Raw genomic sequence first — 13,305 nt, forward strand, 5'->3', positions numbered from 1 at the left:
TGTCAGTTTGATAGTCATGAAAAACAACGTATGCCCTTTTTGTCCAATCACGTCCCTCCACCCAACACACACCCATTCCTTCGCACCTGGACGGGTGGCCGTCCCTACAGGTGCCCAGCTGACATCGTGTGGTCACACCCGCTTCCTGTGATGACGTGACGGCCGAACGGCGGGAATCAGCTGAAGTCAGGCCTGGAGGTCCTACAGGCCCTACCAGTAGGACTCACGTTGGTACCAAACCCTACCGGTAGGACTCACGTTGGTACCAAACCCTACCGGTAGGACTCACGTTGGTACCAAACCCTACCGGTAGGACTCACGTTGGTACCAAACCCTGGAGGTCCTACAGGCCCTACCGGTAGGACTCACGTTGGTACCAGACCCTACCGGTAGGACTCACGTTGGTACCAAACCCTACCGGCAGGACTCACGTTGGTACCAAACCCTACCGGCAGGACTCACGTTGGTACCAAACCCTACCGGTAGGACTCACATTGGTACCAAACCCTACCGGTAGGACTCACGTTGGTACCTAACTCTACTGGTAGGACTCACGTTGGTACCAAACCCTACCGGTAGGACTCACGTTGGTACTTAACCCTACTGGTAGGACTCACGTTTGGTGCCTGGCTTTGTCAACTCAAGACTTCAAACTTCACGACACCAGAGCAACCTTTTTGCAGCCATGGCAACTGAAACATCTCCAAACCGTGGCAGCCGTCACGTTCTCACCAGCTCCCCCTGCTGTTTGTATGTTTTTTGGTCGTTTGATGGTTTTTCCTACCATTTTCCATTCTCGTTGGAATGAAATGGGAAGAAAGGTATTGCATTCTGACGAGGGGTCATTCCCTTTGGAAGTTTCATTCTGTCCTTATTTGGATCGTTGGCCATCGACCAATCGCCAGACGGCAAAGTCATGTTGATGTGTCAACGTTCTCAAAGCAATGAGGAGAATGGTCAACATCCATGTTTCTATAAGAAAGTATATAATCATCTAGATATCTACACAAACACACAAATATAGATATATTCATATATATGTATATACTTTATCATATGGCTATTGGAAAGGTTTTAATTACATAAGTAATTATTTCATCAGAAACCACATTGGCTTGGAAAGGAGTTGAGACTTTAATATTCAAAGCTAGTGGTAGCTCCACCCCCTCCCCCAACCCCATTGGTAGCTCCACCCCTCCCCAACCCCATTGCATTTAAGGCTTGCTATGATGGAAAAGGGCTTGATTTAATGTCCGTCACCCCAAACAACAACGTAGGTAACCCGACTGGAGAAATCCCACTGCAAGCTGCACCTCAGGCTCCTCCCAATCAACGGTGAGGTCACTTCCTGTTTGCAACAGCACCAGAGGCAGCAAGCAACTCAACATGAGCTGCCAGGAAGTCGAGAAAAGTCAGCTTGTGCAAGAGGAGAAACATTTAGAAGATCTGGTGTCCTGATGGAGGTTTGAACTCTGAACAGCTGACCTTATGCTTTCAAGCTGATTGGACCGCTCCCTAACTCCTGTAACTGACAGTCCCGCCCACTTTGACAGGAAGTCCAGGTGCAGCAGGCAGTCCGGGTTTTGTACAGCGCCATCCCCTGGGTCAAACCAGCAACCATGCTACTTCCTGTTCCCTCACCCCCCACAATCCTTCACCAGTCATTTACACAGAATACAGAAGTGTTCCGAGCAGACCTGTGCACTAATCAACGCGTGGTGCTAACAGCTGTGTTAACGGCTAACAGCTAACGTGTGGCGCTAATAGCTACGTTAACGGCTAACAGCTAACCTGTGATGCTAACAGCTACGACAGCTTCCTCTCAACAGGAAAACACTGAGGGCAGTTCACTGTGTGTACATGTGAACATGTGAACATGAACACGTTTACAAGTCAACAGTTGAACACGTGAACTTTACCTGTAGTGACGCTCTACCACCAAGCGGTCAGCTGACATTATGACCTCAATTCCTTCCAGAAAGGCTGCTTTACAGACACCCTTATTATATATTATTCCATATATTATTCTCTATATTATTCTATATTGCATTAAAGAGGTCAGAGGTCCTTGTCGGAGCCAAGAGAACGTTGTGATGTTCTAAAGGGATTTTTCTCTAAACAGTGAACTCGTCTTTTCCCTTCGTTTCTCCCTGAACTGAACAAACAGGAAGTCAAACCCGTGTGATTCGCGACGCGCCAAACCAAACACAAACACCAACACGTTTACAGCGAGGCATAGTGCTATATACATGTTATACTCATATATGTTTGCTTTATTCATATGTAAACCAGCACGTTCTGTCATTCTTCCTGGGGGTGTTGCCCCCCCCCCCCGGTCCCTCTCTGTTCTTAACTCTGAATAAGGCGCCTTTGTACTTGAAGTGTGCGTTCCCTCGTAAAGTCAAAGGAGAATCGATGATGTAAACATTCCGTTTTGTGTGTTTGGAGCTGATTGGATGGCTAAAGACGACCGTCTGTCAATAAGCAGGAGTCTGCCAGGGTTTTGGGGAAGACCTTAAAAAGAGGCCTTGGACCCCCCAACAGGGATAAGTCGGACTGCATTTGACTGAAGTTCCCTGGGGAGGAGAGGAGGGAATGGCGTGGTCCTGAAGGGAACAGGAAAACGAAGGCGGGGGGGGGACGGGGATGTTCATCCTCCGAGTGCACTGAAGACCCCCCAGCCCTGCCGCCCCCCATCTGACCTGCAAGTGTCAGCAGTGTCCGACTCACACACGAGACAAAGACAAACGTCACACAAGGACACGTGGGCGAGACCCCAAAAGACGAACACCAACACGAGTACGAGGAGAGCTGGGGACAGAGTTCAGAGATGGCTCAGAAGAGGACTAAACCCAACCCATGACCCACGATGACACCAGAAGGGGACACCCTCACGCAGAAACCACTGCTGACTGCTGCCCTACGCATGACCAAAGCAAAGGGGTGGATGTGAGGTAGAGATGCTCAACTGATACAGTCGCTCCCAGCCCAGAAACGGGACTCTCGGCTGAAGTCTTGACTTTTCTTTCTAGCCCATCCCTCGCTCCGTTCAGCTGTGTCGTTGGTGGAGATGTGGCGCCATCGGTTTGCCAGGTTGGGAGTCCCTCCATTTTCCTGCTACTGGCCGTGTCAGGAAGACAAACCGGCGCTACTCGGACCGCACTTCCAGCCAGAATCAGTCAACCTGGACGACTAGAGTCTAAAGCGCCAACAAGCGCCGCAATCTTTGGGCAAGCAGGACCGAGACAAACATGGCTATGCAATACATTCAGGTTCTAGAATACATTCCCTTTGAAATGACTGAGTCGTCTACTTCTAGCAGTGGCAATACTCCCCAAGTGGGTTACTGCAAGCAGTTCTTTGTGCAATGGACCCGTCCTCACCAGGAAGAAACCGTTTCTGGACAACCCAGAAGGTTCCCTCTGCAGCGGTTGAGCAATGGGCAGGGGATGTGGTGTGAAAGGGAATCTGCTGGGGGGGTCTGGGCCAAGTGTCGTGAAGTCAACCGGTATTCATCGCACAACACCCTAGAGGCTACCAACTGGGTTTCCCCATCGTAAATCCAAATGTAAACAGTAGTTGTTGCATTGGCTGTGGTATTCAGGGGTGTCTTCACCAGACACATGTTCAGCAGGACCCTACGAAGGAGACCCCGAGACCCTTCAGGCCTGGACAACACATACGTATCGGTGAACCCTGAACCGAACCTCGGAGGACGTGTTGAAAGTCCAGCTGGCCATCCTGAAAGTCCACCAGGTCCAAGTTTCCAGCACTCAGAAGGCCTCGGCATGCTGACCCTACCGGGCAGCGCCGTCAGCAGCATGGTCCAGAGGGGCCAGAGGAAGCCCACAGGGGCCCAGAGGGGGCCCACGGGGCCCCAGAGTGGGCCAGAGGTGGCCTAAAGGGGCCAAGAGGGGGCCCAATTGGGCCCAGGGGGGCCCAGAGGACCACCGTCACCTACTTACAGTGCATAGATCAAATCAAGGAAGCACTACAAAAAGAAAAACATGATTTCTTCTTCCTGTTGGATTGTAAACGTTCAGTCATCAAATGATTACATTAATGTGTCTGTATGTTTGTCCAGAACACACAATAACATTTAGAACATCCACAATTATTCACTAAAAGCAGGGTTGGGTTTTTCACACCTTCACCGGCAGGTTCACCTGTGACCAGAAAGGGGGCGGTGCTTCCTTTCTTTACAAAACAAACGGAACAAAGAACACGCACACGCAGTAACACACACACCACCACGACCAATGCAATGCGGAGATAGCAAGGATTTGCTACAGAAGTGTCTCAGCCCCGCCTCCAAGGCGGAGCTGTGATGTCACCAACACCAACAGCTTTGTTCTTGTTCAGTGCAGGACGGTACGGTTAGCGTTGGTACTGGTACCGTTAGCGTTGGTACTGGTACCGATAGCGTTGGTACTGGTACCTTTAGCATTGGTACTGGCACCGTTAGCGTTGGTACTGGCACCAATAGCGTTGGTGGTGGCACCGTTAGCGTTGGTACTGGTACCGTTAGCGTTGGTACTGGTACCGTTAGCGTTGGTACTGGCACCAATAGCATTGGTACTGGCACCATTAGCGTTGGTACTGGTACCGTTAGCATTGGTACTGGTACCGTTAGCGTTGGTACTGGCACCGTTAGCATTGGCACTGGTACCGTTAGTGTTGGTACTGGTACCATGTTTGTTGCCTGCAGGTCTCGGGGGCCTCCTGGTTTTAAGAGAATCCACTGATGGAACGGCGTGAAAAACAGTCGTTCCTCATCGCTCATCCACCGGTCAAATGTAAACATTTAGCATGGAGGTGCGTCTACACCTGTCTGAGGGCGGGGGGGGCGTGTCCGTCTAAACCTGTCTGAGGGCGGGGGGGGCGTGTCCGTCTACACCTGTCTGAGGGCGGGGGGCGTGTCCGTCTACAGATGTCTGAGGGCGGGGGGCGTGTCCGTCTACACCTGTCTGAGGGTGGGGGGCGTGTCCGTCTACACCTGTCTGAGGGCGGGGGGGCGTGTCCGTCTACACCTGTCTGAGGGCGGGGGGGCGTGTCCGTCTACACCTGTCTGAGGGCGGGGACGCGTGTCTGTCTACACCAGTCTGAAGGCGAGGGGGCGTGTCCGTCTACACCTGTCTGAGGGCGGGGGGGCGTGTCCGTCTACACCTATCTGAGGGCGGGGGGAGTTTCTAGGGGGGTGTTGCTGCAGGTGAGTAAGGCTGGCGCCCGGCACCGTCAGCGGGACACAGACTTCTGGGCCTCCTTCAGCAGGGAGTCGAAGTCCAGGGTATCGTACTTGGTCTTGACGGGACCCGGACCCCCCTCATCTGCAAGACAGAACACAAGGTCAGGCTACGAACACGAGGTCAGGCTACGAACACGAGGTCAGGCTACGAACACGAGGTCAGGCTACGAACACGAGGTCAGGCTACGAACACGAGGTCAGGCTACGAACACGAGGTCAGGCTACGAACACGAGGTCAGGCTACGAACACGAGGTCAGGCTACGAACACGAGGTCAGGCTACGAACACGAGGTCAGGCTACGAACACGAGGTCAGGCTACGAACACGAGGTCGCGCTACGAACACGAGGTCACGCTACGAACACGAGGTCACGCTACGAACACGAGGTCACGCTACGAACACGAGGTCAGGCTACGAACACGAGGTCAGGCTACGAACACGAGGTCACGCTACGAACACGAGGTCACGCTACGAACACGAGGTCACGCTACGAACACGTGGTCACGCTACGAACACGAGGTCAGGCTACGAACACGAGGTCAGGCTACGAACACGAGGTCAGGCTACGAACACGAGGTCAGGCTACGAACACGAGGTCGCGCTACGAACACGAGGTCGCGCTACGAACACGAGGTCACGCTACGAACACGAGGTCACGCTACGAACACGAGGTCAGGCTACGAACACGAGGTCACGCTACGAACACGAGGTCATGCTACGAACACAGGTGACCTACAGGGGAGGGCCGGTCTGATTGGGCGTGGTCTTGCCGTTCAGGTGTGTCACCTGACGCAGCATGAAGCAGCGCCAATAAAAGCGAAACATGTTTAGCGACATATTCAGCTTTGACCCCCGATCCTGGGGGGCCCTGGTGCATGCTGGGGGGTTTGTTCATACCCAGGTCCATGAGCCGTTTCCTGGTCAGCCGCCTGAGGCCCGCCGCGCCGTCCTCCCTCCAGCGTCTCTGCCCCCCAGGGCAGATCTTGATCACCCCGCAGCGTTCCCTACAAAGACAGCAGCTGTGAGGAGCTGGAGGGGGACCATCACCCCCCCAGTTGTTCAGTGCAGCTAAACCGCCCTGATGGGTGTGGGGGGGCGCCAACACCACCAGGGTGTGACCCTGAAAGACCTCTGCTGTGTACAGGCGTGTGAATGCACCCCGGACCCCTTCCAGCAGAAACAGCCCCCCCCAGATGGGGACGCCCCCCACCTGATGAGATCCCCCCACCCTGACAGGGCCTCCCCCGACATGACCCCCCCTGACGGACTCACTGGTTGCACACGATGACCTCACACTGCTCCGCCCTGCCGAACACCTGCAGGCGTCTCCTCAACACGCTCTGGGTCACGCTGGTCGGCAGGTTGTGGATGTAGAACACCTGGCAGGTGTCCTAGCAACAGGGAAACCATGGCAACGGTCAGGACGAAGGGAACCACACGGACAGGTAAGGGAACTGAAACAAGGAGCGTGCACCTCAAGCCCCACCCCACCCAGCAGCCGCAGGCGGCGCCTGGAGGCCGGATGGGGTTTGGGGCAGAAAGGTATTCTGGGTGTTCAGGTGTGCTAACAGACAGGTGCACAGGTACCTCATCAGGCAGGGCGCTGGTCCTTGGCTCTTCGTGGGGGGAAAACTCCGACCTTCAAGAGAGACAGGAAGTGAGGTCAGAGAACACGAGGCGAGGCTGAACAGAGCCGTACGCCTGGTCCTCCACTGCGCCTGTGTCTCACCTGGACTCCGTCTTGTTCGCGGGGGAGTCGGGGCACAGGCGCAGGCAGGGTGAGTGTGACGGCGATGCCGGCGAGGCCTCTGCCTCCTCTTCGGAGGACGGAGGCGTGGCCGCTGCTGACGAGCAGTCCGACGGCAGCGGCGCCTTCGCCTCCGGTAGCAGGCCCCGGTCCTCCTGGTCCGGTTCCTGATGGTCAGCTGCTGTGGGCGGGGCCCCGATTCTGTCACGACCTCCTTGCGCCTGCAGGATAGCAGCCAGCATGGCGGCGCTGCGCCTGCGGCGTTCACCGAGGCTCAACGCGCAGTAGTCGTGGTCACCGAAGCTGCGCTGGCCGCCGTCGCCAGCCACGCCCACGCGCCGCAGGTGGGCGTACAGCTCCGTCTGCTCCAGGAGCCTCCGCTGGGGGGGGGCGCGGCTCGGCTGCCACCAGCCCTTTGTGGCCATACTAGCGTTAGCAGCCGGGTGGACCAGCTCGCCGCCGCCATCGGCCGCGTCGCCACCCTTCCCTCCCTCTGCCGCTTTGAAGAGCTCGTCCTCCACCGGTTTGTGAGGCGGGGTGGTGGGCGGGGTTAGACCTGAGGGGGAGGAGCATCGACATTAGCGGGGCAAATCTGTGCTAACGTCGTATTTTGTGAATAAAGAACAGGAACCAAACTGTTTAGCGAAGCTAAGCTAACCTAGGCATCTGTTCAGGAACGTCTAGCTATTCCTTTAAGACACTGTTAGCATATCAGGCTAGAGCAACACGTAATCGCAGTTTAAGACCCGCCCCGTAGGGCGTGTCCACATGAGGGGCATTTACCTGCTGTTCCACTCAGATCCACACCGAGCGCCGGCTCGAAAGGCTTGATGCCAAACCGGACGTCCCTGTGGGGCAAACGGGACAGATCACACGTCAGGTACCGCTGAGTCATGTCTGCATTCCTCAGATACCGCTGAGTCATGTCTGCATTCCTCAGATACCGCTGAGTCATGTCTGCATCTGTAAGATACCGCTGAGTCATGTCTGCATTCGTCAGATACCGCTGAGTCATGTCTGCATTCGTCAGATACTGCTGAGTCATGTCAGATACCATTGAGTCATGTCAGATACCGCTGAGTCATGTCAGATACCATTGAGTCATGTCAGATACCGCTGAGTCATGTCAGATACCGCTGAGTCATGTCAGATACCGCTGAGTCATTTCAGATACTGCTGAGTCATGTCTGAATCTGTCAGATACTGCTGTTTAGGGTTAGGTTTAGGGTTGGAATTAGGTTCGGGGTTAGAGTTAGAGTTAGGGTTAGAGTTAGAGTTAGGGTTAGGGTTAGGTTTAGGGTTAGGTTTAGGGTTAGGTCCCACTGTCACTCTCTCTAACTCAAACTCTCTGCCAGATTAAAATGACGAGAAGAAAAGGAAAATCTTCCTTTTATTTCTTTTCCACCCAACCGGTCAAGGCAGATGGCGCCCAAAAGAGTCCTGCCCGGAGTTTCTTCCTCAATGAGGAAGTTTTCCCGCCACGGTCACTCATGCTCTGGAGGGTTCAGTTGGGTTTTTCTGCCTGTTAAAGCGCTTTGAATATAAATATATATAAATAATATAAATATATAAATAAAATATACAAATACAACTTGATTGATTGATTGATTGAGTGATTGATGAAGAATAATCTAGACCGGATCTTTTCTTCTATGTAATAGTTAAGGAGTAACCTCAAAGAAGACTTGGAAGAAAAGTTTTACTAAAAGTTGGAAGAAAAGCTAAAACTCGTGCTAAAGGAAGAAATGAGGGACAAAATGAAGAAAATGCAGAAAGACATGGAGGAAAAAGACCAAAGAATTGTTGTCTTGGAACAGGGACAACAGAATGGAGGATCTGGAACAAAGCTTTGGTATAAATGATGTGATCATCTCTGGAATCAAACCAAGCTCCGTACTAACACTCATGCTGTCCAGAGGAGAGGGAACTGAACACAGCGCTGACACCGAGACTCTGGAGCAACACCTGAGTTCTCTGAGGGATCCGGAGATAACTATAGATCAGACCAGATGGAGACATATTACCCATCACCATCTGGAGGTAGGAGACCACCTCAGTGTGATTAAGTTCAAATATGGACTGATGGACAACACCTGGACTTAAATTTGAGACCTTAAAGATCATGTTGATATCTGTTAATATAACAGAACGTCTAACTGTTAAATGTCTGACAAACTGGTTCATTCTAGCAGAAACACTGTCTGCTGAGGTTCAGACGATCATTAGATCAACTTCCTGTCTGACATCTCTGTTAACAAACCTCCTTGTTCCAGAAAGAATGTGAACGTGGATCTGCTCCAGGATCTGCTGTCATCTGCGCATGCTGGAGCAGGCTGCAGTTTCCTTTGCTCAGAGCGAGTTTGTTGTGCTTAATTTTGTGTTTTTTTCTATGTTTCTGTGTATATTATTGTAACGTAAATTTAGGTAATGTATAGTGATATGCTAGTGTACTCCAGGGAGGAGTTGATGTCCATGAGGGTCAAAGGAGACCCAGCAACACGCGATCTCATCCCCGCTGAGCTCTGACGGAGATATCGCGGACGCCGAGCGGGTCCCGTCACTGTGGAAGACCTCCTGCATCGTCCCTGTACCCAAGAAAGGACGCCCTACTGAGCTCAACGACCACCGACCGGTCGCTCTGACCTCCCACGTAATGAAGACCCTAGAGCAACTGGTCCTGGAGCTCATGCGTCCACAGGTGCAGGGTGCTATGGACCCTCTCCAGTTCGCCTATCAGGCCAAGGTTGGGGTTGACGACGCTGTCTTGTACCTCATCCATCGCATACTCTCCTACCTGGACGCCGGGGGCTGTGCCGTCAGGGTGCTCTTCTTCGACTTTTCGAGTGCCTTCAACACCATCCAGCCCCGGCTCCTACAGGATAAACTGACCTCCATGGCTGTGGACCCCTACCTCGTGAGCTGGATCACGGACTACCTAACGGACAGACCCCAGTACGTCCGTATGGGGGACTGCTTGTCTTCTATGGTGACCAGCAGCACGGGGGCGCCACAGGGGACCGTTCTCTCCCCCATTCTCTTCACCCTCTACACATCAGACTTCAAGCACAACTCGGATACATGCCACATACAGAAGTACTCCGATGACACCGCGATAGTGGCATGTATCCGGGAGGGTGATGAGGGGGGGTACAGGGCATTGGTGGCTGTATGAGGGGGGGTACAGGGCATTGGTGGCTGACTTTTTGGAGTGGTGCCAACAGAACCAGCTCCAGCTCAACGTCTCCAAGACCAAGGAGATGGTTTTGGATTTCCGGCGGGCACCTCCCTCTCCACAGCCAGTGATCATGGAGGGCAGTGAGGTGGGGGTGGTAGGAAACTATCAGTACCTGGGACTGCAGCTAGACAGCAGACTGGACTGGTCACTCAACTGGGACTGTGTGTACAAGAAGGGGCAGAGCAGGATGTACTTCCTGAGGAGGCTGGCCTCCTTCAACATCTGTCCTAAGCTCCTTCTCATGTTCTATCAGTCCGTAGCCTCCAGTGTGCTGTCATACGCCATTGTGTGTTGGGGTGGGGGGGCCAGGAAAAGAGATATGGACCGTCTGAACAGACTCATCCGTAGAGCGGACTCAGTGGTTGGGCTGAGCCTGGACTCTGTGGAGACAGTTCTGGAGAGCAGGACCATGTCTAAAGTTAAGGCTATCATGAACAACACCAGCCCCCCCCCCCCCCCCCCTCACACCACCTTCTCCCAGCAGAGAAGCACCTTCAGGGACAGACTGCTGTCACACAGCGCCTCCACAGAGAGGCTGAGGTACCCCCTGATGGCACGAAGGAGGACAATGACTCTCTCAGGAGGAGCGGGGGGGAGGTGGGGAGGTCAGCACGCGGTTGAATGGATTTAATTTAATTTTATACTGTTTATATTTTAATTTTATACTATTTATAGTTTAGTATATAAGTCCTGTTAGTGCTGCATGTGTCTGTTAGTGTAGTGTCTGTCCTGTGATGTCAGTGTTTCCTTTTCTCCTGGTGTTTATCCAGTATTTATTCGTTATGTAATGCCTGAGCAGTGGATATATACAATTTCCTCCGGGATTAATAAAGTATCTATCTATCTATCTATCTAGGTTATATCTGGGACAAGGCTAATATCTGGAAGTGGATCAGACTATGAACGTCTGTCCAAAGTCAATGTCTGAACTGGTTGAAGACAATTAATGTCTGATTGGTGACAACATGTTGTAATGAGAGATGTTTGTTGGTTCTGGGGGAATTTCACAAACCTAATGTCTTCTACCGTCAGCCCTTTATTATGGGATGTTGAAGTGATGAAGTCTGTTCAAATAACATGTTTGAAAATAAATAAACCAACAAATGAATAAATAACAATGGATTGGGATTACGGTTGGGGTTAGGGTTAGGATAGGGGTTATTGATTGAGTTGGAGTTATCGTTGGGGTCAGGGTTAGGGTTGGGGTTGGGGTTACTCACCCGCTGGTCTTGGGGTCGAGCGGCAGACAAAGACAGACTCGTTTCTCTGCAATCAGAATAAAAAACCCATCAATGTGGGTTGAGTGTATGTCGCTAGCTGGGGGTGTTAGCATGTAGCACCTGCTGTAGGTAGAAGTGGGCGTGTCTTTCTCTCACCTTTGTGGCAGCAGGGTTTTGATAGTTCCATCGTCTCGACGTTGCACGATATTCTCCGCTCTGGTTTTGCCGCCGTCGTGGTCCCGCCTCCTGCTTGGGTGGGCGGGACTTTGAGCCCTGCTCGCTCCACCCCCCTCTCCTCTGCCCTATTGTCGCCCTCTCCGTCCCTCGGCCTTGCGGGTCCCAGCCTCTTGGCAAAGCGACTTGGGAAGGTGGCCAGACGGCGTGAGCGCCGTACCGAGAAGGAGCCACCGCCTTCGGGGGCCTCCTCCTGGCTCCGAGGCCCCTCCCAGGAGGAGGGTTTTTTCCTGTTGTGGGGCGAACAGTCTTTATGAGGCGGCGGTATGGTGGTGGCGCTGGCCGAAGCACCTGCCCCTCCTCTGTTGGGGCTGTGGGGGTGGCAGCAGGGGGCGCTGTTGGAGTCTGAGCAGGGGTCGCCATGGGGGTGGCAGTAGGGAGGGCTGTGCAGGCGGTAGGGCTGGCTCACGTCGAAGCAGCGGCTCTGCTGCAGGAGCTCCCGGAGGAGCGAGTCCACCTTCAGCTCCCTCCGCCTGGCAAAGGGAAGCCTCCGCAGGGCGCCGCTGCCCACCCCCGTGGGGCCCCCGCAGGTCCCCGGAGACGCCACCAGGACGACTCTGCTGTGGGAGCTGGTGGCTGCCAGGCGGGATGGTTCGGGTCGGGCCCGGGGCCGTTGGGGGTCCTGGCGGTCCCAGCCCTGCTGCTTGCGTGAGGGCAGGCAGTAGGTGTGCATGTAGGTGATGAGCTCCACCACCGACTGCAGTTCCTTCTCTGAGCTGAACTGAGGGGGGGCCGGCTCGGCCGCGGCAGCCACGCCCTCCGCCTCACTGCTGGAAGACTCCTCCTCCTCCTCCTCAGACTCACTGTCCTCTTCCTCCTCTTCCTCATCGTCGTCCTCTGTGTCCGGGGCCGGGGGACCCCCCAGATCCTGGGCGGTGGTCAGGTGGCGGTGGAGCTCCGTGCACAGCCGGCCCACCGGGCGCAGCGGCCTGGGTTTCCTCTCCTGAGGAAGGTCAGTCTGGAGGCGGAGACACAGAGACATAACACCAGCGTCAGACGTTTGTGGCAGAAACGGCTGTAGGTTCTCAGTGTCCAGGTTCTCTTAGCCTAGCCTGTCCCATCACCCTGGAGGGGCATTGGAGCACCACGGACAAGCCACGGGTGTCGTCGTGTGGTGTGTCTTGGGCAATTTTACGTCAGACCCAGGACGGACCTCCAAGCAATCCACTGGACTTCCAAGAGGCTCCTTCAGGTCTGGTGCTGGTGGGTCGTGTCCCAGTCAACTCCCAGAGACCCTGAGGCGCGACCCAACCAGCAGCTACAGACAGACTGTGGACCGCCTTCAGCAGCCACAGAAGGAGGAAACCATAAACCTACTCTACTATCGCCTGTACCATTGGGAAGCCATCCCATGTATATATGGCCTCCCCATAATTCATTAAGAAGTAGGCCCCCTCAGACCCATTGTCAGCAGCATCAACTCCGTTACATACATCACCAAGCAACTTTGTGGAAAAGGTGAGAGGACTGAGATTGGATGCAGATGAGACCGTGGTATCCTACGACGTCACCTCCCTGTTCACATGTGTCCCCACAACGGAGGCGGTGGAGGCAGTGAGACAACGGCTTTCACAGGACACCACCCTCAGTGACAGGACAAACCTCAACCCCGACCAGATCTGTC

The 13,305-nt window shown here is 53.9% G+C and overlaps 1 protein-coding gene across 2 annotated transcripts in view; it reads right to left on the reverse strand.

Moving 5' to 3' along the window:
* ppargc1b (peroxisome proliferator-activated receptor gamma, coactivator 1 beta) overlaps positions 1–13,305 on the reverse strand; it is a 40,508-nt gene that overhangs the window by 724 nt on the left and 26,479 nt on the right. Inside the window, exons 6-14 of one of the 2 annotated variants that reach the window (XM_068324916.1) lie at positions 11,604–12,639; positions 11,448–11,493; positions 7,776–7,840; positions 6,975–7,548; positions 6,833–6,884; positions 6,518–6,636; positions 6,143–6,249; positions 5,065–5,327; positions 1–4,827 (exon numbers count right to left, since the gene is read on the reverse strand). The exon at positions 1–4,827 is cut by the window's left edge and continues 724 nt beyond it. In XM_068324916.1, the coding sequence (XP_068181017.1) occupies positions 5,236–5,327; positions 6,143–6,249; positions 6,518–6,636; positions 6,833–6,884; positions 6,975–7,548; positions 7,776–7,840; positions 11,448–11,493; positions 11,604–12,639 (2,091 nt within the window). In that variant the 3' untranslated portion in view covers positions 1–4,827; positions 5,065–5,235. Of the gene's footprint in view, positions 4,828–5,064; positions 5,328–6,142; positions 6,250–6,517; positions 6,700–6,832; positions 6,885–6,974; positions 7,549–7,775; positions 7,841–11,447; positions 11,494–11,603; positions 12,640–13,305 lie in introns of those variants that run through there. The other variant, XM_068324917.1, reaches the window with a different exon arrangement.

Source organism: Antennarius striatus, chromosome 10 (assembly GCF_040054535.1).
Source record: "Antennarius striatus isolate MH-2024 chromosome 10, ASM4005453v1, whole genome shotgun sequence".
Classification (NCBI taxonomy): domain Eukaryota; kingdom Metazoa; phylum Chordata; class Actinopteri; order Lophiiformes; family Antennariidae; genus Antennarius; species Antennarius striatus.